General features: G+C 37.7%; 1 protein-coding gene across 1 annotated transcript; it reads right to left on the reverse strand.

Moving 5' to 3' along the window:
• Positions 1–1,570: 1,570 nt before the first annotated feature.
• Positions 1,571–27,462, reverse strand: LOC140009878 (uncharacterized). Its single transcript, XM_072056212.1, has 4 exons — positions 27,251–27,462; positions 26,000–26,504; positions 25,838–25,906; positions 1,571–2,188 (listed from the first exon to the last, which is right to left on the reverse strand). The coding sequence occupies exons 1-4, from the start codon at positions 27,460–27,462 to the stop codon at positions 1,571–1,573; spliced, it is 1,404 nt and encodes a 467-aa protein (XP_071912313.1).
• Positions 27,463–27,995: the final 533 nt, after the last annotated feature.

Here is a 27,995-nt window from a genome sequence, read left to right on the forward strand (position 1 = left end):
TCAATCACCAACCACAGCTCAGGAACCATCCATCACAAATCATTGTCTTGATCAAGTCCAAGCCCTAGATTACAAATATCAAGTCAAGCAAAGGAAATTCTAAAAGCATCAAGTTCCTATCACCTTTTGGCATTTTAATCACAATTGAAGCTACACTTATCCGATTGAAACGAATCTTATGGCGTTACGAAGCTAAGACATATACCAACATTTCTTATGAAGACCTCCAAAGCCAAATTATACATTTTCATGGTCAAAAGTCGAAAGCTTAGAGAAAACAAAATGGAAACTGTTCGCGAAATAGGGCTTAAGGGCAGTCAAGGGTATTTTGGTCATTTCACTAACTACGGTACTCCAATCGATCGGAAATTTTGTAGGAAGATAGCTAACTTATATACCAACAACTTTCATGTTTTGTCCACAAGCTGGTTCGGTCTAAAACATGGATAAATGTGCAGTCCAAGTTAAGTCCAGAAACATGGTAAACGGAAATTACACTTGTAAACTAACCTTGGTATAGAACCACAGTACGCATACAAATCATAAGATATACCACATATCTAATTAGGCCACAATGCCCCTTCAATATGAGCCAATTGATAACTCTAAAGCCAATTACAATTAAGCTCTAATTCGTAACCCTAACATTGATATTGACCTACACAAGCTGGAATTTCCGTAGGCAAGTGAAACTAGCACATATAACCTCATTATTTCACATAACAAAACTATCAAATGCTCTCAAAGATTGGACATCATTTCCCCTTAATTTCCTTATTTTCCATCCTATAAACATCACCAATACCATCTCAATTCAACCACATTTTCACATAGAAATCATAAGCTATAAAACACACCTAATTAAGGCCACAACACCCTTAAATCTTAACCAATTAAGAGCTCAACAACCAACCATAAGAAAGCCCCAAATTCGAAACCCTAATACTGAAATTTTCCGCACAAATCTGAAATTTTTCGCAAACCATCACAACTAATATACACAAGCTTCATTTTATACCATATCGATCCATCATTCCATGGCCAACCCATGATTATCAAATTAAATCAGATAAATCACCAATACATCTAAAATTTAGCAAAACTCTACTTTTAACCATAAATCTTCCACAAAATCACATATTTAGCTACTATAAGGCACTAATTTACCATTATTAGAACAAAAAGGGAATTTTCCAAGTAAGGTACCTTAAAAACTCAAGAAAGATAATAGCTTAGAGCTTCCTTTGCCAAAACCACTCCATCACCTTCTTTAATCTTCCATAGCAAGTCACTTTTATGGAGTATTTTGCAAGACCATCGGTGAAAACTCAAGATTTGAGCAAAATGGAAGTTGAAGTTGAGGAAACTCTCTTGGTTTTTCCTCTCAAAGTGTTCGGCCAAGCCAGGGAAAGAAATGAGGAAAATCTCAGCCAAAAGCAGGATAAGAATGAAGAAAAACAACCGGTCAAACCTGACTGCCGCCTGTGACACGTCACAATCCGGCCGGATCCCACGCCGGTTTGAAGGCACTAGCGATTCAAAAATTTTTTTTTTCAAAACTCCAAGGCAATCAGGCCAGGTATCCTGCCAAGAACTGGCCTGATTTCTGGTCGGATTCCCCAAAAACATTTCTAGTCAGAAATGTTTTCCTTTTCTTCTTCTTCCGGGCGTCACATTCTTCCCATGCTCTCAAATTGCGTTTAATTAAGGCACGTAGCATGGTAGACACGGTCCTATTAACTACTTCGGTCTGGCCATCGATTTGAGGGTGACTAGTAGTTGAAAACAACAACTTAGTACCTAACTTAGACCAAAGTGTTTCCCAAAAGTAGCTCAAAAATTTAACATCATGGTCAGAGACAATAGTACGGGGAATACCATGCAAACGGACTACTTCTTTAAAGAATAGATTTGCAATATGTGTTGCATTATCAATTTTGTGACAAGCAATAAAGTGTGCCATTTTTGAGAACCTATCTACTATGACAAAGATGGAATTGTGTCCCCTTTTTGTGCTAGGTAGACCAAGAATAAAATTCATCGAAATATCAACCCATGGTTCACTAGGTATAGGCAAAGGCATGTAGAGACCATGTGGGTTTACCTTGGATTTGGCGCGAAGACATTGTATGCACCTAGCAACTTCTCTCTCGACATCTTTCTTCATGTTCGGCCAATATAGGTGTTCCTGCAAAATTGAAAGAGTTTTAGCTATCCCAAAGTGTCCCATTAATCCTCCACTATGAGATTCCTTAACTAGTAATTGTCGAACAGAGCATTAAGGGATACAAAGTTGGTCCAAGTAGTAAAGGAACCCGTCGGCTATGAAGAACTTCTCTTGGGCCGATTGTTTGCATGCTTCAAACACCAACTTAAAATCATCATCAGTTGCGTACAAATCTTTGATAAGCTCAAAACCGAGTAGTTTAGCATCTAAAGTGGCAAGAAGAGTGTACCTTCATGAGAGTGCATCAGCGACTATGTTGGACTTACCGGTTTTGTATTTTATAACATACGGTAAAGTCTCTATGAATGAGATCCACCGCACATGCCTCTAACTCAACTTGTTTTGAGACTTGAGAAACTTTAGCGACTCGTGGTCGGTGTGGATGACAAATTCCTTGGGCTGAAGGTAGTGTTGCTGTGAGGACCCGAATTTTTTACTTATTTTAATCTTATTTTAATGGCTTAATTAATTATTTATCCACCCATTTTCTCCAAATAATTTATTTCAACCATTTTAAATCCATTCATATGGAACAATGTCTTCCTTATGTTTTTAAAACGTCCCGTTAGCAAATTTAATTTTCGGAGGTTCGTTTAAGTGAGAAATAATGAGTACATGTGTTTCAAGGTGATATTCTATTCGAGAGTGTAATTATCTTGAGGAAATTAAGAATGATCAATAGTAGATTAAGAAAAGTTAATTGAGAAATCAAAGGTGAATGAGTTCTAATTAAGTGCATACCGCTCGCGCGTCGTTAGTTTTCCGAAAGACGCGTTGATACAAATTTATTGGAGATTTGAGGAAGTAATACTAGACTCATGTGAGGACCCGCAAATTTACTTATTTTAAACTCCTATTACTGGCTTATTTAAATATTTAATTGCCCGTTTGCTCCGAATATTTTATTTCAATCTTTTTAGACCCAATTGCACGGAACTATGACTTGCTTATATTTTTAAAATGACTCGTTTCAAAATTTAATTTCGAAAGGCTCGTTAAGTGAGAATAGTGAATACGCGTTTGGAGTCAATAATCGATTCGAGAATACAATAAACTTGAAAAATTGGGGACTTGTACATTAGTCTTAAAATAGGTATTTTAATATTTAAATGTTCAAGTGTTAGTTAGTTATATTATCGTTATAAGAAATTCTTGGAGATTCCACTTTATCGCGCACAAATCGGTACTACGCGTTTTTGCGTGCGCGATTAATTGAGGGACTTTAGACCTTTATTTTTAGACCCTTAAGTGTGACGCCCCGAAAAGTATAAGTGTGAGAACCCGGAAATTTTTTAATTTTCTAGGGTTTGTTTTATTTAATCGCCCGTCTTTTCTACATTTTCTTTATTAGAAAAATTCCCTAGATAAAGTTTATGAGCAAAGATAGTTTGAAAATGATTTTTCTAGTATCGGTTAGTTTTTGAGAAATTAAGAGCGTATTGTGAACGTGGGACCCGCAAGTGCGGTAAATGCATTATATTTTTGACAACTTGTTGGAATTTTGTATTAAGTGATATTATTTTACAAAGTGTTAAGATATTTGTATTGGAGAGACAAAAAGATAAGTTTTAAACCTAAAGGTGACAAGTGTCACCATCTAATTTAATCTTGGACTTTGACCATTTGACTTTACCTTTACCTTTACCAAATAAATACAAAAAAATTGATCAAAATAAGCTTCATTTTGCAAGCTTCTTGGCCGAATGTTCTTGCTCAAGAAAGAAAGAAAAGCTCTCAATTTCTTCCTTCTATTTCTTGCTCAATCTTCAAATCCAACCAATAAAACTCCAAATCATTCCATAAAATCTCTTTGCTAAGTGGTCTTGAGGTGTTTTGTGGAGTTGTTTGGAAAGCTAAGGTGTTTTGTTGCTCTATCTCTTGTATGGCTAAGGTGAGTTGTGAAGAACCACTCTCCTCCCTTAATTGATGTTCAATTCATGATTGGAGGTGGTATAAGATGCACTTTTATGGATTATTTCTTGATTTGTGGTTGAAGTGATGAAGTTTTATTATTTTTGGGGATTTTCTGTTTTAATATAAGCATGATTGTGTGGCTATCTATGATGATTGGAAATGGTATATAATGACTCTAGGAGGTGGAAAAAGTGATTAACTGCAACCAATTTCTGGTTTGGAAGAAATTTCAGAAAACTAGGGTTCTTGAAGGAGCATTCTGTCCGAATTTTTAGGTCCTAGTTAGAGGCCGAATTGGCCTTGTCTTAAAACATGAAAGTTGTATGGAATGACATTTTAAAGGTGACTACAAAATTTCAGGTCAATCGGAGTAGTTTAGAATGAGAAAAGTCGAAATTACTATTGTTGTTCTGGTTTTACCCGAATGTAAGAATTGCGCCTGTAATTGGTTGTTTTGGCTGGAATTGCTTCGGAATTAGTTGTTGAGGTCTTCTGATGAAATGTAACCCTGTTTCTTAAATTTCATCTTGTTTTGGAATTTCTGGATTTGGACTTGGATAGCCTGCTTTATGATGTTTCCGCTAGAATGCGTTATGTGAATCTGTTTTTGTGATTCTGGTATGGTATCTTGCATTTTTTACCTGGTTACACTCGAAACTGGGTTGAGTGACCTTCTACAATGTTGTATCCCTGTCTTTTAGCTTCGAAATGGTGTATCTTGCACCTTCATCCGACAGTCTTAGTGCCTTTGGTGCCATTACCGCAAAAGGATGTCAAAAGCTATTTTTCTGGTTTTGAGCTTAACTTTCATTTCCGGACTTTTCCCTAGTTTGACTTGTACTAGTACTACTTGGAGCTTGCTGAATGGCTATTGGATGAACTTGTTGTTGTGTACCTTTGGGTTGGAATGAGGAAATAATGAAGCCATGATGGCTGGAAAAGTAAGCAAATTCAGGGGAAGTGCTGTCCGAACTTTGAAAGGACTTGATTGCATTGAGTTTGTGATCTAAGACTTGGGTTTGAGCAAGGCAATGTTATATGATGGATGATTTCTGAGCCATTGAGGTGAGTGACCTCAAACTATTTCTAAAGTTATTTATGAATCGTTTCCTGCATTATTTACTTTTGAATTGTTTCCAAAGTTACTTTCCAACCGTTTTCTTACATTATTTACCTTTAAACTGTTTCCAAAGTTACTTTTGAACTGTTTTCTTGCATATCATGCGTGCTTGCATATGAGTGTTCCTTGTTGGCTGTATTCCTTGATTTATTGGCTTGTTATTATTGATTGATAATGTGTTAAGTGCTTTCAATGATTGTTAAAACGAGTTTTCTAGGCGAGTGTGTATTTTATCGCACTCGACCTAAATAAATATGAAATTTTCAATGATTAATGATTAAATGCTAGTTGCGGATGAATGTAAGCCGTTTGGCTGAACTGGTCACTGCCCTTCGTTACCGATCGACTCGAGCCAGAAGCGGACTCGGTCGGGCGATATGGTGACCCTGGGTGAATTTGGTATACTCGAGTATTACCTTGTAGTCCGGCTACGTCCGGATGGGTGGAGTCCGGCTACGTCCGGATGGGTGGAGACCGGCCAACGTCCGGAAAAAAAAAAAGATGAACGAATAAAAAGATGAACGAGGGATTATTTATAAAAAATGAACGTATCCTTTTCATGAATGTTACTATCGCTTTCCATTGTACATGTTTCTTGAATTATTGATACTCCATATTTAATGTTTTGTAAATGCTGTAATCATTTTTGGACTTATCATGTGATTTATGACATCACTGAAAAGAAATATTGTTAAACCGATTTGATTACTGATTTTCTGGTTACTCGGTGAGCTTCTAGCTCACCCCAAAAATATTTTATTCCCCTCCACAGGGCTCAAGGCGAAGGCAGGACTTGTTGTGCTTGTTCACGTGAATGGATGGCCTTTATGTTGTACAATTTGGATTTGGAATCATTTTATGTATAGTTGGGAATTGTTTCCGCTGCAATTATGACATGTAATTATTGGAGACTTGGATGTATATTTGTGGACCATGTGATGTATATTTGAGGTTTATTCTTGTAATTCATTTGAGGACTGTAGTGAACGACTGAGTCCCGGCGAGAGCTGGGCAGGCGACCCGCCGAACCCTCTGGTTCGCCTTAGGGGGAGGTGGGGTCGTCACATTAAGAGTGAATAATAATAGTATGAATAAAAGTGCATTAAAGGTTTAGTGCACTAGTGAAATAAACTCGAGAGGAATCGAGCACAAAAAACGCGCGTGCGCGTGCGGGGAGAGAGTTGACTTTTGCTATGACGCCCCCACTTCTCCCAAGGGCGAACTCAAGGGTATCGGCGGGACGCCTGCCCAGCTCTCGCCAAGACTCGGTACAATCTATAATTCAAAACTAGGATTACTTCAAATAAAAGAATATTTACACTTCATACTTGCAATTAGTCAGCTGTCAAGCTTAATACAACCCAAAAGAATATTTACCACAGTCATCTGCTGTAATATAACTTAAAGTTTTCCCCAAAAGAAAACAATCTAACACTATTCATGAGCACTCTTGGTCTCGAACCCTGTTAAGGAAAACAAAAACGTGGAATGAGCTACACAGCCAAGTGAGGTTCCAAGACATTCTAGCAGTTCTAATAAATAAAGTAATTTGAGCATACCCAATTTATGATTTAAGGTTGCACATTGGCACATTAACATGAGACAATTATCATTGTACGAGTAATTTGAGCATATCACAGGTATGGCTCAGGGTCGCACGTTGGCACATAAGCATGAAACAGTTATCATTATGTAAAATAAACACACATTGAAGGATACGGTGTTCCAGTGGAACCATTTCGGTCAACTTCACCTTATAACTTCAGAACCCCTCGGTTTGTCTGGCCATCACCTTATCCCTCCAGTGGTAGTACTCGAGTATACCGAAACGGTGTTCCAGGGTTCCAACCTACCCGACCGAGCCCAGTCTCAGCTCGAGTAGGTTAGTAACCAAGGGCAGGACCCAGTTCATCTTAGAACTTACAATATGCACAAGTAATGAAGTAAATTGGTGTACGGTAAAATTTATCATTTTAGTAGGTCAAGTGAGATAAAGTACACACTCGCCTTAAAACGGTGGCCGATTTCATATGAGCAATTATGATTAACACTTATCACTTAAACACATGAGCAATATGCAATAATTTCATATGAAAATGTAATTTACGATAATCAAGTAAGCAGGTAATCAAGTAAATCAGTAAACGGTGAACGGTAAACGGTAAACAATCTCGATTAACGGTAAGAATTCATCATTTTCGTAGGTCGCCCATTGGCCGTTCCCTACTTTTACCATTTAAGAGTCGAGGAGATTCACTCCAATCGACTTATGCAGCCATAGCATAATCAATCATTGAAGCGCTTCATGTAAATATGCATTTCAAGTATTTCATATCGAGTAATTCAAGTACATTTTACTTAAGTGAGGACGAGTGCGGTAATACACACACTTGACTCAAAATGATGGAAAAGTCCATAGGAGCAATTATCGATAGTACTTAACAATTAAACACATAATGACCATGGAGCAAACATGTCATAAAACTATTCAAATCACGTACTCCTATATGGAACACTCACCTATTCAAAACAAGTGAGTAAGTGCTCAAACAAGTGTTTAGGCGTCCGTTTGGAGTTCCTCTTGAAGGTTCCCTTGAGCGCCTGAGCAAGTAATAATTAACTTTACTTAAAATCATGCATTTACCAAGAAGGATGCACACTCAATTAGACTAAATCAAAGTCTTAAAAGAAAGCTTCAATTCTCTCTACTCGAGGTTCAAGAGTGGAGTTTTAAAGTTCGAAGAGAGTCTAACATCGTCCATGAAATCAAGTTCAAAACGTTCAATCTACATCGAGAAAAGAAGTCAAGGTTCCGAAATTGCATTTTCTAAGAAATTGGCAAAATTCAGCTTTGTGTGTCAAACTTAGAAAAATCATATCTTGCACTCAGTAGGTCCAAAAATAGAGAACTTGGTACCGTTGGAAACTAGTTCCGAAGTACTAAAAATTCCTAGAAGACACTTTTCTAAGATTCAAAATGGAAGACACTCAAATTTTGGCTTAAAGTGGCTGACTTGGACTCCCAAGACAGATTCGGGTTTGTTTTTGGCAAACTTTGGAAATTCGGCAAAATTCACATAATGCGAACAAGCCTCCAAAATTTGGAACTCAATTAGAGTTGCAATCAAAGTTTAAAACAAAACAAACGGAACAAGAATTGAAGTTTTGAGCGCCAAGATATAGCAGCTCAAAGTTGACCAAAAATTCCTCATTGATCAAGAATTTCCAGATTTGAAACATGAAATTTGGGACTTCAGTTGGACATTGAAATAGACTCGGAATGGCACAAAATTTGGTAGTATTACTCTAACATATAAGGGTTATTCCTCTGTCAAATTTCATATAAAAATTCGTTCGGGAAGTCAGTTAACAAAGCCACTAAAGTTACAAGAATTTCCAAGGCAATTCTGCCTTGTACTTCAATTTTCCTTTTTAAAAGCTTTGTTCCACACAATCAACTTCAATTATTTAAATATTGAAACTAATGTTCCATAAACATCCAATAAGTAATTTAGAAGTAATTGACATCAGGGTTTTCGAAATATAACTTCCCAAATCAGATTTGACCATTCAGCCAAGAGAAAAGGAAAATTTTCCAGATTCGAAGAGCAACTTTGGGACATCATTTGTATATCGAAATGGTGTTAGATTGATATAAAAATTGGTACAATTCAACTTCAATATGAGGACTACACCTCTACCAAATTTCATTTGAAAATTCACACGGGAAGGTAGTGAACAAAACTACCAAAGTTCAAGAAAATCCCAAGACCAATTTGTCTTTTGCTTCCTTCATTTTTCAAACATTTTGCCCAGTGAAAACGATTCAAATTTGGCCCATTTATGAAACAAAGGTCTAAGAAACATCCAAGATACTTTTGGTAGGTGATTAACACTAAGAATTTCAAAATCACGAGTCCCAATTCAAAAAGAGTCATTCAACTAGCCAAAAAGAGGGTTTTTCATCACCGAGTCAGTTTCGAAATTCAGCCACAACTCACTCAATTCAACTTGAAATTGAGCATAGTTGGTGGCGTTGAAAAATAAATTCATAAGGATACAATTTCTCAGAAGGAATTGTTTTAAAATTCTGTCCACAACTAGCTCATATTTGAGCATCAATTTGCAGCTCAAAACAGGGCTTCCAGTACAGACGTGAAACAGGACAGGCAACTTTACAAGGTTTGTACGGCTCACTCATGTGGAATCAGGGCATGCATTTTATACCGTTGGAAAACTGGGAGTGTCTAGTTTCTAATTCCCCAAATGGTACTCGATTTAGACATCGGAGTAAAGAGTTATAGCTGAAACAAAAACACTGCCAGAGCAATACGGGACACAATTCCAGTTTTAGCAAATTTCGAAATCTCAACATTTACCCATGCAAATCACGTAATTTTTTGATGAAACTTTCTACACAACCCATATTACACATTTACATCAAAATTCAATCAATTGAACCACAAAAAAGTGCACTAATGTGCACGGAAATAGCAAGGGCAGAATTGTCCCTTTTTGCTCAACTCACTCCTATGAGTTTTCCTTCAACAACACAACTTATTTCGACTAGATTAAACACTAATCCAACATAAACAACATCAAATATCATCAAATCAGTCCACCAAGTCATTGTGGGATTTCATAGAGCCCACTCACAAGATTTCCAACAATATAGAGCTATCCATATGAATCTATGAGCTCACAAGTGCAATATAACTCACATAAACTAAGATTCAAGGGGCTGATCGTCCTTACCTCCTTAGATGATTAAGATCAGAAATTTTTGATCACCTTAAGCCCAAGAAAAACCGTGGAAATGAAGTTTCTTCCTAGTCCAAGATGGTCTCCAAGTTGTATGAAAGTTGGTTGCAAGATTTGAGATGAAATAAAGCAAGGATTGAAGAAAAAATGGAAAAGCTTTGGTTCTACTTCCTCTCCTTGATGCATGGCTGCTATGGTGAGAAAAAGAGAGTTGTTTTGCTGATGGGAAAGCTTCCTTGAGAAGCTTATGAGTTTGTGACCACAATTGGTCCAAAAGTCAACTCTCCCTCCGCGCGCGCACGCACGCGTTTCGTGCTCGATTCCTCTCGGGTTTGTTTCACTAGTACACTAAACCTCTAGTGTACTTCCATTCATACTATTATTATTCACTCTTAATAGTCTATAAATAAAGGTCTAAAGTCTCTCAATTAATCACGCGCGCGAAAACGCGTACTTCCAATTTGTGCGCGATAAAGTGCAATTTCTAAGAAATTTTTATAACGATAATGTAACCAACTAATACTAAGGTAAATAACCATGAAAATAACTATTTCAGAAATAAAAACATTAGTCCAGCATTAATTCCTCAAATCTCCAATTAATTATACTAACGCGTCTTTCGAAAAACTTTCGACGCGCACACGGTATAAGCTTAAACTTTAACTCACATATAATCTCTCGATTAACTTTTCTTAATCTACTATGGATCATTCTTAATTCTCCAAGACTAATGTACTCTCGGATCAAACATAGCCTCGTATAACATGTACTCCTTATTTCTCGTTAAACGAGCACTAGAAAAATTAATTTTACTAACGAGACGTGTTAAAAATATAATTGAGACATTATTCCATGTAAATAAGTTTAAAATGGTTGAAATAAATTATTCAGAGAAAACGGGTGAGTAAATAATTAATTAAGCCAGAAAAATAAAATAAAATATGAAAATTTCGGGTCCTCACATTTGCACAATTTGGAGCCACATATTAAAGCTTCTCAGCCCAAACACTCTCCTTTCTCTCTCTCATTCCAGCGGCCAAAGGAGGAAGATAAACAGCCCACATTTCTTCTTCATTTCACCTTCAAATCTTCACCAAATCACCTCAAATTTTACATACAACTTGCTAAACACTTGGTGAACAACCTCAGCTAGGAAAAGAGCTTGCTTTCCACAGTTTTCTTTAGCTATCAAGGGCCGAAAATTTCTGCTTGAGTCACCAACAAAGGTAATCAACGATCAAACTTTCAATTCTTGGTTTATAGAAGATATCTTGCACGTATAAGCTCATATATTCATGTGGATAGCTTTATTTATGTTGGAAATTTGGTGTGTGGGCTCTATGAACTCCCACTATGGTGATGGATTGATTTGATGAGTTTTGATGTTATTAATGTTGGATTAGTGCTTAATTTAGTAGAAATAAGCGATATTGTGGATGGAAACTCAAAGGAAGTGAAGAGGGGAATTTTTCCATTTCTGCCCCTGTCAATGCTGTGACCCTTAGAGCATTTTTTGAGGTTCAATTCACTTGTTTATGATGTATATATGCTGTGTGGGCTGTGTGGAAGGTTTCCACAAAAAAATTACATGATTTGGTTGCCCAAATGTTGTGATTTCGAAAATTCATCAAAACTGGAAACGGGTGTCCAGTGTACTCTGGCAGTGTTGTTGTTTTAGTCCTAACTTTTTGCTCCGATGTCAGAATCAAGTTCTGTTTGTGGAACTGGAAACTAGACATTCCCAATTTTCCAATGGTATAAAATGCACTTCCTGATTCCACTTGAGTGATCCGTACCAACTTTGTAAAGTTGCTTGTTCTGTTTCTCGTTTTACTGGAGCTCTGTTTTAAGCAGTGAGTTGATGCTCAAATATGAGCTAGTTGTGGACATAATTTTAAAATGATTCCTTCTAAGAAATTGTAACCTTATGAATGTATTTTTCAAATCCACTGATCACGCTCAATTCTGAGTTGAATTGAGTGAGATGTGGCCGAATTTCAGAACTGTCTTCGTGAAAGAAAACCCTTATTTTGGACTGATTTATAGCAAATCTTGATTTGGGACTTGTTATTCGAAATCCTTGGTGTTAATCACCTACCAAATGTATCTTGGATGTTCTTAGGCATTGTATACCCAAATGGACCATGTTTGAGAAGATTTCTTTAGCCAAACGTTTAGAAAAGAAAAATTTACATGCAAGGCAGATTTGCCTTGGAAACTTGTGGGACTTTAATGATTTTGTTAACTGACTTCCCGTACGTATTTTTCTATGAAATTTTACAGTGCAGTAGCCCTCATATGGTAGTGTAATACTGCCAAATTTGGTGCCATTCCAAGTCCTTCTCGAGGCCCAACAGATGTCCCAAAGTCTGCTTTTCAAATCTGGAAAACTTTTCCTTTTCTCTTGGCCGAATGGTCAAATTTGATTTGGGGAGTTATATTTCGAAAATTGTGATATCCATTACCTTTAAATTGCTTAATGGATGTTTATGAACTCTTGGTTTCAAAAATGGAGTGATTTAGAACCGATTTCATTGCACAAAATGTTTGCAAGCGAAAGAAAAGTGAGAAGGCAGATTAGCCTTGAAATATTTCTTGAACTTTGGTTGTTTTAATGACTCCGTTCCCGTGGGAATTTTTGCATGAAACTTGGTAGAAATGTTGTTCACACATGGAGGATTTAGTGTACCAATTTTGGTGTATTTCTAATGCCAAATCGATGGCCAAATGATATTTCAAAGATAGTCTTTAAATCTGGAAAATGACTGAACAGTTTGCGAAATGTGACCAACTTTGGACTGATGTCTCTCGATACTCAAAACTCCGATTCCTGTTCCGCCTATTGTGTTTTAAATTTTGATTGTAACTCTAATTGAGTTCCAAATTTTAGAGGCTAGTTCGCTTTGTGTGAATTTTGCCGAATTTCCAAACTTTGCCGAAAATCAACCCAAAACTGTCTTAATGGTCCAAAACAGCCACTTTGAGCCACATTTCAAATGTCATCTATTTGGAATCATGGAAAAGTGTCTTCTAGGAACTTTTAGTACTTTGGAAGTAGTTTCCAATGGTACGAAGTTTTCCAATTTTGCACTTACCGAGAGTGAGATACAATTTTTCAAAACCGCTTGATAAATCTGAAATTTCCGAACTTAAGGGAAATTGAGGGTTTCAAACTCTCCATTTTCCTTCCATATCACTCGACCGTTCCGCACTTGACTTTAAAGATGCAAATCAGATTTCTCTTATAACTTTAAAACCCCGCTTTTGAGCCTCGATTTACGAGTAATTAAGGCTCGTATTTGTGAAATTTTCTTAGATTGTACTCTAGTACAATCTTCTTTGATAAATGGGGTTTCTAAGTAGTAGTTCGTCATTAATTGCTCAGGCACACAAGAGGACCTTCAAGAGGATCCTACGGTGGACGCTTAAACCCTCAAGAGGGCATTACTTCTTTGTTTACTTGATGAGTGTCAAGTGCATGAATATTTGAAAATTATGTGAATTGCTCAATATGAAATGGATGGATTATAACTGCTGAGTCGAGTGTGTACCTTATCGAATGCGTTCTCAATAAAATGAATTATAATTGAACTGCCTGAATTGAATTGCATTATATGCTATGGCTGTATATGTCGTTGGAGTGAATCTCCTTGATTCATAATTGAACTGTATGACTGCCGATTGGAGTGCGCTCATCGGCCTATAACGGTATTTGTCGATTGGACTGAATGTCATCAACCCTTACAATTATAATTGTATAATCGGGTCTCTGAGCGATAGAATGTACGACACTAATTCGGGTGGGAGGTACCTCTCATGTCGTCTCAGAACCATAAACCTTTCTAAGTCGATTGGAGCGATGTCTTATCGACTACTGGGCGATAGTATGTACCACACCGATTTGGGTGGGAGGTACCTCTCATTCGACTCAGAACTATAAGCAAAGCATAAGTCGATTGGAGCGATGTCTCATCGACCACTAAGCGATAGTATGTACCACACAGATTCGGGTGGGAGGTACCTCTCATTCGACTCAGAACCATAAACGTATAATCGACCACTGAACGATAGTATGTACCACACCGATTCGGGTGGGAGGTACCTCTCATTCGACTCAGAATCATAAATGGAATAAGTAAAGTTCTACGGACTTTTGGATTGAACTTTGGCAAAACAAGTGGAAATGAGCTCCTAAGAGCTCCCGTATCCTTCTTGAATGTGTTTTGTGAATATTCGGGAATTGCTTGAATGTTATAGCTTTATCTCTCGTACCAGCTTTATTGCTACTTGAATTACCTGCTTGCATGATTTTCTTGGTCTCACGAGCATTCGCTCACCCCGTTAGATTTGTTTTCCTTAATAGGAGCTGAAATGGGAGGAATTTTGGAGAAGCTTACTTGATGGCTCATTTGATTAGAATTTCGAATGTATTTGTTTAGACAACTTTTAGAATCTGTATATTTTGTGAATGTAAGGTATTTTTGGTAGCTTTTGATGTAAGACTTGAACGTTTAGTAAGGAATTGACCTTCCTTTATATCTTCGACTTGTGACACCCCGAATATTGGGAGGTTGTTTGTAAAGAAGATACTAAAGTGTATTTCTTTGGATTTGATTTAAAACCTTATTTTGTTTTAAAAGACTAGAAACCCTAATTTTAAGCATTGAAATTGTAAAACCCTCACGTTTTTCTTAAAAATGCCTTTTTATTTGGAAATTATTCATTTATTAAAGCCCTACTACTCAATCACCCCACAATAAGTGCCAATGAACTTAGAAAGTAGGGTTTCACTTTTGGTTTCAAGATTGGAGCAAAATTAGGGTTTTCGCGATTTTCGCCGAATGAATTTTCGGTGCGAAGCAAGGATCAAATTTGGTGATTAAAAATGACTTTTAAGTGAGAAATAATATGTGATTAGGAGCAATGATATAAGGTTAGTGAATGGGAAGTAAAAACCCTAGTACGTGTGTTTTTAAGAAAAACGGCGCGAACCGATGTGTACCGCGCACTACCGATTGAACGCACCACTTGACCACCACTTTTTTATCATACAAGCTTATTGGTATTTGAGCAAAATATCTTCTCAATTTCCAGCTATCTTGACCGAAATTTGAGGCTAGAAATGCAAGAAAGAAAGAGAAAAAAATGAAAGGTGGTGGTGGCGACTGTCGCCACCTAAGGGTTTCTTGACCAAGAGAGATGGTCTTCCTTTTTAGCCCAATTTTTGCTCATTTCCCTTCATTATTTCAGTAGCTTGGCCGAACAAAGTGAGGAGAGAAAGAGAGCAAGAAAACAATTTCCTTCTTCTTGAGTTGAATCATCCAAGTAAGAAATTGAAATTCCAAACCGATTAAAGAGTGGGTTGTGAGTTGGGAAGCTTGTGGAACCAAGAGATTTCTAAAGGAGGTGAAGTATCACTCTTTCAAGCTTTGTTATTGAAGTAAAAAGTCTGATTTATGGCTTTGATTTTTTTTACTTTGGTTTAAGATGCTATTTAGTTCATGCTTTGGCTTGATTACAAGATATGCAAGTTGTGTGATGAATTTTGGATGATTTAAGCAAGTTAGGGTTTGATTAATTTCTGCCTAAAATTGTTGTATGGTTGATAGATGTTGTATATAAGATTGTATAAGGGGCTTTGGTAGTGATTGGAACAAGGAATTTAAGAAAGTTTCATTGAAGACCAAAAATTCCAGATTTCTGGAATTTCCTAATTCAGTTCTGCTCGGTTTTGGAACTCCTAGTTAGAGGTCGAATTAGGCTTGACCTAAAACATGAAAGTTGTATATGATGGTATTTTTTAGGTACCTACAAAATTTCACCTCAATCGGAGCAACGTAGCCCGTGAAAAGACCGAAATACCCTCACTGTTTTAAGGTTTTTCCCAGTAGTCCGTTTGGTCAGTTTATCCAGTTTATCACGTTTATTCACTAGGATCCGTACTGATTTAGCTTTTTACCAAAACATGAAAGTTTTATTATTCTGACTTAGATTTTAAAGGCCTCCAAGAACACCTTAATCGGACCTTGGTAACCTGAGATATGACCATTCCAGTGCAGAGCGGTTAAATAGCCGACTAGTTAGATTTTGGTTCTGTAAATTGAGGATTTGACTAGGTTGCATTGGAAACTGGACTAAGTGAGCTTCATGAACATTGTAACCCTGTGTCTTAGCTTCGAAACGGTATAAGTTGTACCTCAATCCGATAAGCGTAGCCTCGGATGTGTTCTTTCCGTAACCACACGTCAAATCTGTCTTTTGCTAGGTTACATTTCCGCACTTGTTGTCGCTTTGATTTTTGTTCTTATGTTGTTATGAGCCTATGGAACGGCTATTTACTTGAATCTATGATATGTATGACTTTGGGATTGGCTGAGGAAAAATAATGAAGCCATAAATGGCTGGAAAATTAGGTAAACACAAAGGGCGTGCTGCCCAAATTTACGCTCGAGGACTATAAAAATACACTTGCGACTTGGGTCGAGTTGATATGAATAGTACTTGAACCATCTAGGGTACTTGAGTCTTCTTGTTTCGAGGTATATAAGTAAGGACTTGGCCGAACTTGTACCCTTGAGAAATGCAATCATGATTGCTCGATGTATGTTTTCCTTGTACTTTCAACTCGCATGACAATTTCAAGTATAAATATTACAAAGTTTTACTGTTTAAAAAGGCGAGCAAGTGTTTCACGACTACTCTCCAAGTGAATTCCAATTTCTTGATTTTTATTGAATGAAACGTCTAAGTTTCGAATCTTAGTCATGTTTCAAAGTTCTCAAACTGAGTTTTATCGCAGATTTGGACTCCGAACCCGGAGTATAACCTGAAAGTGACCAGTAAAGGCACTATATCTTGTGGTGAGTGCTTTCAAATACCGAATTGCACTAGATACTTGAACTTGATACGTGACCAATATGAGTACATGTTATATACGTGAATTGATAGGGCAAGAGTGTACTTTATCGCACTTGCCCTTACGTGATATACTTGTTTATTGATTGCAATTGACTTGATATACTTGTTTATGATGTGCGCACTTCCTGGAATTCCAGAAACCCTGTGGCGAGTTACTCTAGTCGAGCCGGCAATGGCTTGGTCGATTGGGTAACAAACCCTGGGTCTCTCGTTTTGTCGAGTGGAGTGATATCTCTTCGACTAATCGGTATACTCGAGTATTACCACCCGTGTTTATTGAGGATTTTGGGCCCAGTAGGGGGTGTGAATGGTGGACGGAGAGTAGTGTAAGTAGTGCTCTACTGGATTGGTTCCTTTACTTGAAAGTTGACGGGGTGTCAACTATTACGTGATCAAGCTCCTGATGATGAAATGGGAAGTTGGCTCCTGAGAGCCATCCGTATCCTTATGCTTTGGAATGAATATTGTTTATTGGATTATTGTTTCTTCTGAAAACTTTTACACTCGCTCATTTTGAGATTGCTACTTGAAGTGTTATTACTCACTTTTATGAACTCTTCATGCTCGTTACTTTGCTATATCGAAAACTTGTACTTATAAATAATGGTCAATTTGTTATTTGGAACCTCACTGGGCTTTTAGCTCATACCACACTATTTGTTTTCCTTAAAGGGGGTACGAGCGAGGCATGAGAGGTGTAAAGACTAGCGTAGTCTAGTTGTTTTTTACTTTTGACTTTTGACTTGTACTCGCGCTATTCCTCGAATAGAATGTTTTATATATTGAGGCTTTGTACCTTGATTTTCATCAATGTAAATTCTAAGCTTGAATTGCGATGTTATTTATGGTCCATGAATGAATGCACGTGATACGAGTGAGTGAGTCCTGGCGAGAGCTGGGCAGGCGGTCCGTCAAACCCTTTGGTACGCCTCAGGGGGAGGTGGGGTCGTCACACGACTTCAGGTATCGATTGGTTATTTTTAAGTTTGAATTGAATTTGTACCGAGTCCTAGCGAGAGTTGGGCAGGCATCCCGCGGATACCCTTGGGTTCGCCCTTGGGAGAAGTAGGGGCGTCACAGTTGCCACACTTGTAGTGCTCGAATCAAGGCGTACAACTCCTTGTCATAGGTGCTATAATTCAACATTGCCCCATTCAGTTTCTCGCTAAAGTAAGCAACTGGTCGTCCGCCCTGAATCAACACTGCTCCTATGCTGATCCCTGACGCATCACATTCAATTTCAAATGTCTTAGAAAAATTAGGAAGAGACAATACGGGTGCGTGTGTGAGTGCGTGTTTAAGAGAGTCAAAGGATTTTTCCCGTTCTTCCCCCCAGTGGAACGATACATCTTTTTTAATGATGAATGTCAAAGGTGTTGCTATTACGACCTCACTTCTCCTTAGGACGAACCCTAGGGTATCGGCGGGTCGCCTACCTAGCTCTCTCCAGGGCTGGATACGGATCAACTTTAAACTTAAAGATAATCAACCAATAATAAAAGTCAAGTAGAAGAAAAGTCGTTCCCTTATATAATCATTCAAGTCTTACATCACAATGTTTCCAAAAGGTACATCAAAATTTTTTCAAAATACAACCCTTCAAAATTGACTAAACCATTTACATCCAAAATTCTAATCAAAAGGTAATCATGACAGCTTCTCCAAAATCTTTCCATCCGAGCTCCTGTTAAGGAAAACAAACTACGGGGGTGAGCTAATGCTCAGTGAGGCCAAGAAAAGCATGCAAACAGATAAGTTCAAGTAGTAATAAAGCTTATATAAAAGGAATAGTCACAAAATTCAAGTTATTCACAAGGGAAAGTAAAACACAATTAATAAGGGTACGGAAGCTCTCAGGAGCCAACTCCACACAGCTTGGCCAAGGCCTTGATCCAAATATCCCACATTGACTCTCCGTCAACCGAGCAAGTACCAAATCCGTAGACTCCACTGTCACCAAATTTTCGTCCACCGTTACACCCCCTACCAGGCCCGCATGTCGGCTAGAAAAGGTAATACTACTCGAGTATGCCAAGCAAGCTCTCAAAATATCAAGCTTTATGATTTTCTCATGGTTCACCAAGCTTTTTGACCAAGCCCATGCCGGTTCGAGTCGCAAGGTTAGCCAATGAGTTTTGGGTGTCCCCACGAGTACAAGTATAAGTCGATGAGATGGCTCTCCAATCGACGTCGAGTCAAACACATGTATAATTTTCAAGTATGAGCAAGTCAATTATCAAATCAAGTAAAAGAGAACGAGTGCGATAAAGTACACACTCGTCTCGACAAGTTCAATTCACATATTCAACAAGAAGTATTTTAGGTATTGTGCAACAAGTCATGCACTTGATACTCACCAATTTTAAAAGCAAGCGAGCAAGAAATCCCTTTAAAGTTCCTCGCCGGAATTTCTTTCGAATCCCTCTTGAGCACCTGAAGAGATATTTACCAACCATCACTCACGGATACGCTAGACCATTGAGCATACAAAGAAGAAAGTTCGTTTGCCTAGAACTAGAATAATGCATCAAGAAGGTTTATTTTATTAAAAATCGAAATTCACAAATGAAGGTTTAAGGTCACAATTTCGAGTCAAGTTAAAGAAGTTTTTCTAGCTAAAACGTTAAAATAATGCCCAAGAGTGCTCGAAGGTTGTTTTTGATTCAAGTCGTGGTAAGTAATCTCATATCCAAGAGAAAGTACCATTTTCACTTTCGGCACGAAAATCGAGGAAAAAGGGTCAATGGTTTTCATTTCCCAAAACTTCAAATCTCAAGTCCAAACTTTAAAATGTAAGAAGCATGTGCATTATCCAAACTAATGGAGTTGAAACCCATTTAAAACTCCGCTCATGTCATAGAAAAATATCAAAGTTAAGGTTCGAAGGTTCAAGTATAAAACTAGTGAAATTCATCAGGAATTACTCTAGTCAAAGCGCTCCCTTTTTAGGTTTCTAACTCATGGAAATCAAGGCCATAAGAATAGAATTGAAGTCTATAATTCAAGTATGAAGAGAAGTGTTATAAATCAAGGGAAGTTATAGAGCCGAGAAGAATCACAAGAAGGGATTAATCCCTTGGAAACAAAGATTCGATAGGAAAGTTTAAAGTCCAAAGAGACCTTTTATGAAATCATGAAATGAAACTTAAAACAGTCCAACAACCACAAAGGAAAGTGGATAGTTCTTAAAAGGAATATTTGTTTGAAAACAGAGAATTTCCAGGTTGGTGCAACATTACTTGGAAAAATCGTATCTCGAGTTCTGTAAGTCCAAAAATTGAAAATTTATACCGTTGGAAACTAGACTCAAAGCACTAAAACTTTCTAGAAAATACTTTTCTCAGACTCCAAACTGAAGTCATTCAGATTTCAGCTCAAAATCACTGTACTAGACAGGACAGAGCAAAACAGGCTCGCAAATTCAGTGAAGTTTGGAAATTCGGCAAAATTCATACAAATGAAATCAGCCTTTGAAATTTATACCACAATTAGAACTGCAAATCTAGTTTTAAATACAACAAACAGAACTCAATTTGGACCTTTCTACACCAAGATACAACAGTTCTAAGGAAACTGAAGTTTGGAACCTGTTTTACGAAAATTCCGGTTCTGACACACTAGACAGAGTTTCAAAATCTGGTCATAACTTGAGCTACACAACTCAAAATTTAGTGTGGTTTGTGGCGTTGAAAACTAGATTGAAAATGATACAATTCACTATGAGGGACTGTCATAAAATTTGTGTTGCAAGATAGACAAAATTGGGCTACAAACTGCAGCTTTGACTGTTTCTCGGATGAATGCAGTGAAGAATTTCAGTCATCTTTGCCGGTTCACTATGGCTCATAGGAAATGGATCAGAGGGTCCATTTTATAGCAACGGAAAGCTCTCGGAGTCTAGTCTTGGATGTCAGAAACGGCACTCGATTTCAAAACCCAGATAACAAGTTATGGCCAGAAACGTGAACACTGGTTGGGGTTTCTTACTCAGAAAATTTCCAGAATTCAACCTCACTTTAACCCTACTTAAACACAACCAAATGGAAAGCATGGACTTCTCATCCTTTAGCTTTCTTTTCAACTTTCAACTCATACTACACCATATCTCATCAAAGCAAGTAACAAACAAGCAATTAAACACAAAATAATCCTCAAGGCAGCTACCTATAAGGTCTCCTCAAGTCCACTACCTAATGTCAAGGTTCTTGTGAACCCATCAACAACCTAACAACTAAACTAACTTAGACTAGCTTACTTACTACTAAGCTTTGAAAGGAAAAGTTGAAGGTTTTCTTGGGTTGTTACCTTGTTGCCAAAAGAAGAGTAAACACTAGGTTTTGAGCTCTTAAATCACCAAGTTTCTTCCTTCTCCAAGTCCTCTTCCAAGCTAGAATGAAGAACCAAGAGATGGAGAAAATTTTGGAGAGCTTTTGTGGAGCAAAAATGGAAGAGAATGGAGCTGTAATTTTGGTAAGAAATGGTGGTAGGGTGGCCAGCCAAAGAGGGAAGAGAAAGAAGGGTTTTGTGAGGTTAGGTGGTGACTTGATGTTGTGTAAGAAGGATTTGACATAAAGTGCTCTTGTGCCCCAAAAGTCAACCTCCCATTAGTGTGTAATTAGTGCTCCTAATTGAGCTTAACTTAACTCACTCACTCTAATCCCTCAATTAACTTTTCCTAGTCTACTATTGATCATCCTTAATACTCTATGATTATTACACTCTCGGACCGAATATTTCCTTGAAAAACATGCATGCACTATTTCTCGCTAAACGAGCCGTAGAAAAATTAAATACGCTAACGAAATATTTAAAAAATATAAATGAGACATTGTTCCATGTAAATGGATTTAATGTGACGCCCCCACTTCTCCCAATGGCGAACCCAAGGGTATCCGTGGAACACCTGCCCAGCTCTCGCCAGAACTCGAGACAAATCGATTCAAGTTTAACAATATATAACAATTAATACTAGTCTAATAAGGAAAAGTCGATTCAATAATCGAATATCCAAGTCTTACACCACGAGTTCAAAATACATCAGTTACCCAATTCTTACATCAGGATCCAAAAGATACATCAATTTCCAAAATATACAACAGCCAAAATGTCTAGTCGATTACATTTGAAACCCTAATACAAAAGTATATCCAAAGGGTTCCACCAAGTTTCACTCCATCCATTCCTGTTAAGGAAAACAAATCTACGGGGTGAGCAATTGCTCGTGAGGCCAAGAAAACACACATGCAAGCACGTTGTCCAAGTAACAATCCCAATATTCAAGTAGAACAATAATATTCAAGTAAATTACAATTCGAGCGAGAAAAGTAAATAGAAACAATTCAAGGATATAGAAGCTCTCAGGAGCTATTTTCCACTTGCTTCGCCACTACTCGATCCGATACCCTCTCGTGATGACACTCCGTCATCCGGGTGGGTATTATATCCGTTGAAACTTCACTTATTACTTCTTCCGGCCAACATTCCACCCTCTCGGATCCGTAACCAAACACACACGAAAAAGGCGATACTCGTCGAGTATGCCGAACGAGATCTCAAGAGATCAAGTTTTGATTTTTAGAACACGCACGAAAAGGGCGATACTCCACGAGTATGCCGAACAAGATCTCAAAAGATCAAGTTGTGTTTTGTTATTCTCTTAATTAACCAACCTTCTCGACCAAGCCCATGCCTGCTTGAGTTGCAAGATTGGCTAAGAGAATTGGGCATCTCCATAAGTCGAGGAGATTCACTCTACCCGACAACACGACACGCACGATAACATGCTATGCACACGAAAACGAGTATATTTTAGTCGACGAGATTCACTCAAATCGACTTTGAAAACCAAGTTAATGCAAGTAAAGGAGAGCGAGTGCGATAAAGTATACACTCGTCTCATCAAGTAATATTCACGTATATAAGCAGGTAAATCAAGTAAACGCGACAAGTCATGCACTTGACACTCACCAATTCAAAAGTAATTGAGCGAGTAAAGTCTTTAGTTGTCCCCTCCGGGATTCTCTTCAAGACTCGCTTGTGTACCTGAAGCAATTAATAAGCATTTTTCACTCATAATCACGCATTAATCAAGAAAGGAGTTACACTCATCTAAACTAGTCAATACCTCAAACCGAGAACCTTAGCCACTCAAAATAAAGGTTCAAAAGTGAGGTTTTATTAACACAAGAAAAACTGATTTCCTTCATGAAATCGAGTTTAAAGTGACCAATTATCATCAAGAAAGAATAACGAGTTCTCAAATTTTCATTTTCTAAGAAATCGGCAAATTTCAGCTTTGCGCGTCAAACTTAGAAAAATCAGATCTTGCCCTCGATAGGTCCAAAATTGGAAAACTTGATACCGTTGGAATACATTCGAATTTCCTAGAAGACATTTTCCATGATTCAAATTGGAATACATTCGAATTTCCTAAAAGTTCCTAGAAGACACTTTTCCATGATTCAAATTGGAATACATTCGAATTTTGGCTTCAAGTTGCTGTTTTGGAATACCAAGACAGATTTGGGTTGATTTTCGGCAAAGTTGGGAAATTCGGTATAATTCACACAATGTGAACTAGCCTCTGAAATTTGGAATTCAATTAGAGTTACATTCAAAGTTTACAACACAACAAGCATAACAAGAATTGGGGTTTTGAGCACCAAGATATAGTGGCTCAAAATCACTGAAATTTCCTCTTCAAACAAGGGTTTTCCAGGTTTAAAGCTTGAGCTTTGGTACTTTAGTTGGACATCGAAATGGACTCGGAATGGCACCAAATTTTACAGTATTACACTACCATATGAGGGATATTTTTCTGTAAATTTTCATGCAAAACTTCGCATGGAAAGTCAGTTAACCAAATCATTGAAACTCCAAGAATTTCCAAGGCAAAACTGCCTTGTAGTTCCGTTTTCCTTTTACCAAGACGTTTGGCCAACAAAAACCTCTCAAACATGATTCATTTGTGTAGAAATTGTCCAAAAAACATCCAAGATACATTTGGTAGGTGGTCAACACCAAGAATTTCGAAACAACAAGCCCCAATCAAAATTTAGGCATCCAACTAGTCAAAAGAGGGTTTTTCATCACTGAGTCAGTTTTGAATTTCGGCCACAACGCACTCAATTCAACTTGGAATTGAGTGTGGTTAGTGGTGTTGAAAACTAGATTCATAAATCTACAATTTCTTAGAAGAAATCATTTTTAAAATCTGTCCACAGCTAGCTCATATTTGAGCATCAATTTGCTGTTCAAAACAGAGCTCCCAGTGTAGACGCGAAACAGGACAGTCATGTTCAAACGATTGGTATGGACTATTCCGTTGGAATCAGAATGTGTATTTTATACCATTGGAAAGCTAGGAATGTCTAGTTTCCAGTGCCATAAATAGTACTCGATTTTGACATCGGAGAAAAAAGTTATAGCTGTTTGAAAAACACTGCCAGAGCAGTTACGGGAAAAATTTCCAGTTTTGCTGATTTCCGAAAACACAACATTTGGCCAACCAAATCACGTTATATTTTTTATGAAACTTTCTACACAACCCACATAACATATATACATCATAAAAAAGTCATTAGAACCACGAAAAATCACCCTATGGGTCACGGACAACACAGGGGCAGAAATGGAAAATTTTCATCCTCACTCCCCTTTGAACTTTCATCCATAATATCACTCATTTCCACTAATTTAAGCACTAAACCAACATTAATATCATCAAAACACAACAAATCAGTCCATCCAACCGTAGTGGGAGTTCATAGAGCCCACACAACAACTTTCCAACATAAATAAAGCTACCCACATGCATGCATGAGCTTATATGTGCAATATAACTTCCATAAATCAAGATTTTCAAAGTTGATCATCACCTACTTGTTTACATGAACCAAGCAGAAATTTCGGTCCTTCTTAGCCCAAGAAAAACCATGAAAGCAGCCCCTTTTTGTAGCTTGAGTAGTTCACCAAGTGATTAGCTAAGTGTTGTCAAATTTTGGTGTGAAATGGTGAAGGATTGGTGCAAGAAATGAAGAAGAAATTGATGAAGCAAGTTTGGTTCTTTGCTCTTGAGGGTGCACGGCTGTTTGGAGCTGGAGAGAGAGAATGTGCAATGCAAATGAAGCTTCCAAGAGAAGCTAAAAGGTGTGGCCACAATTTGTCCAAAAGTCAACCCTTCAATAGTGCGCGTTCGCGCGTGTTTCGTACTCGATTCCTCTCGAGTTTATTTCACTAGTGCACTAAACCTCTAATGCACTTGTATTCATACTATTATTATTCACTCTTAATGGTCTAAAAATAATGGTCTTCAGTCCCTCAATTTAATCGCGCGTGTAAAAACGCCTACTTCCGATTTTTGCGTGATAAAGTGAACCTTCCGAGAAATTCTTATAACGATAGTATAACTATCTAACACTTGAACACTTAGGCATAAAATATCTATTTTAAGACTAATGTATAAGTTTCCAATTTTCCAAGCTTATTGTATCCTCGAATCGATTATTGTCTCCAAACGCGCATCCACTATTCTCACTTAACGAACTTCCAAAAATTAAATTTTGAAACAAGTCATTTTAAAAATGTAAGTAAGCTATAGATCCATGTAATTAGGTCTAAAAAGGTTAGAAAATAATATTCGGGGCAAATAGGCAATTAAATAATTAAATGAGCTAGAATTAGGAGTTTAAAATAGATAAATTTTATGAGTCTTCACATTTAAAATGGTTGAAATAAATTATTCGAAATAAACGGGTGAATAAATAATTAAATAAGCCAGTAAAACGAAATAAAAGTAAGTAAAATAAAATAAAAATTTGGGTCCTCACAGCTGCTATGGAGCTAAAATCGCGGACAAACCGTCGATAGAAGCTCGCGAGTCTGTGGAAGCTTCTTACTTCCCCAATGGTGGTCGGCCTTGGCCATTCTTGGATGGGTTTGATTTTACTCTCATCCACCTTGATGCCCTGCGAAATTACAACAAAGCCTAGAAACGTTAGTTGGTTAGTGCAAAAGGTACATTTCTTTAGATTAGCATAAAGGCGTTCCTTTCGAAGTACCTCTAACACGAGCTTAACATACTGCAAATGTTCTTCTAGACTCGTGCTATAAATGAGAATATCATCAAAGTAAACAACTACAAATTTGCCTAAGTACTCGCGCAAGACATGGTTCATTAAACGCATAAAGGTACTTGGTGCATTAGTAAGACCAAAAGGCATGACTAACCACTCATATAACCCGTACTTAGTTTTAAATGCAGCTTTCCACTCGTCTCCTTCTTTAATCCTAATTTGATGATATCCAGATTTTAAGTGAATTTTTGTGAATATAACTGCTCCATGTAATTCATCTAACATGTCATCTAGTCGAGGAATGGGATGGCGATACTTTACCGTGATGGTGTTTATAGCTCTGCAGTCAGTGCACATCCTCCAAGACCCGTCCTTCTTTGGCACGAGAATGACTGGAACAGCACAGGAACTTAAGCTCTCGTGCGCCCACCCTTTGCCTTGAAGCTCCTCCACTTGCCTTTGAATCTCCTTGGTTTCCTTGGGGTTACTTCTATATGCAGGTCGATTAGGCAGGGGTGCTCCAGGTTATGGGTGGCAATCCACTCGGCACATCATCTGGAAAAACATCATCACACTCCTGCAATAGCTTAGTAAAAGAACTAGGCAATGAAGTGTCAAACATGTTAATGTTGTTCGAGACTTCCTTAGTATAAAACAAGAGCAAAGTGTGGCCCCCAAGAAAACCTCTCCTCACATCTTTGGCTTTTGCACTCAACAATATTTTTCCCTCTTGTTTTACCTCATAATCCATCCCATTTATTGCCTTTTCCCTCTCATTTTGCACGGATGTCTTCCTCTCTTTTCTTTCATGTTTTTCAACTCTTTTTCGCACATCAACTTTCTCACATTCCTGCTGAATTTTCATTTGGTCTTCATACACTTGCTTAGGTGTGAGTGGTGCAAGTGTGATTTTTTTTCCTTTATGTAGGAAAGTGTACATGTTGCTACGACCATCATGGCTAGTACTCCTATCAAATTTCCATGGTCTACCAAGTAAAATATAGCTAGCCTGCATAGGTACTACGTCACAAAGCACTTCATCCCATAAGCACCAATTTTAAAAGAAACGAGTACCTGTTGAGACACTCGAATGTCTCCACAATTGTTTAACCATTGCAGGCGATATGGTCGGAGGTGCTCGCGGGTTGGAAGTCCTAACGCCTCGACTATCACTGAGCTCGCAACATTGGTGCAGCTCCCAGGGTCTATCACCAAGCTACACACTCTACCATTTACATGGCATCAGGTGTAGAAGATGTTTTCCTGTTGAATTCTTCTTCCTTAACACGTGCGGCTAGTGCTCGTCTTGCAACGAGCCCTAATCCAACGGACTCCTCCAATGGTGGTTGTACGACTACTTCAATGTCATCCTCCTCATCCAGTGGTGGCATTTCCTTGTATTCTTCCTCATCGTCGGATATTACTTCTCTGCTTGGAAGCACGATCATTGTCCTTTAATTTGGACATTGGCTAGCAATATGGCCGAGCCCTTGACACCTTCAACACTTGGTGTCGCGGCTCCTTGCTCTAGGAGGCTCATTGGTTGTGATACCCCGAAAATTATGAGGTTGTTTGTAAAGAAAATACTAAAGTGTATTTCTTTGGGTTTGATTTAAAACCTTATTTTATTTTAAAAAGACTAGAAACCCTAATAATTTTAATCAAAAACCCTAATTTACTTGTGACCAACCGGTTTTCTTAAATCCCTCATATTTTAATTGAAACCCTAATTTTAATCACTGGAATTGTAAAATTCCTCACGTTTTTCTTAAAAATGCCTTTATTTGGAAATTATTCATTTATTATAGCCCTACTACCCAATCATTCCACAATAAGTGCAAATTAACCTAGAAAGTAGGGTTTCACATTTCGTTTCCAAGTTAGAGCAAGTTAGGGTTTTCACGTTTTTCCGAAGGGTGATTCTTCAGTATGGAGTAAGGATCAAATTTGGTGCTTAAGAGTGACTTTTAGGTGAGAAATA

Source organism: Coffea arabica, chromosome 6e (genome assembly GCF_036785885.1).
Source record: "Coffea arabica cultivar ET-39 chromosome 6e, Coffea Arabica ET-39 HiFi, whole genome shotgun sequence".
Taxonomy (NCBI): Eukaryota; Viridiplantae; Streptophyta; class Magnoliopsida; order Gentianales; family Rubiaceae; genus Coffea; species Coffea arabica.

Bases quoted from the DNA above. Each gene is read 5' to 3' on its own strand.
- LOC140009878 (XM_072056212.1), bottom strand. From the start codon at position 27,462: ATGATCGTGCTTCCAAGCAGAGAAGTAATATCCGACGATGAGGAAGAA. The intron at 26,505-27,250 runs GTAAATGGTAGA...ACCTGCATATAG, and splicing joins TCTTCTACACCTGATGCCAT to AAGTAACCCCAAGGAAACCA. The intron at 2,189-25,837 runs GTAAGAAGCTTC...TCAATTTTGCAG, and splicing joins GGCCGACCACCATTGGGGAA to GAACACCTATATTGGCCGAA.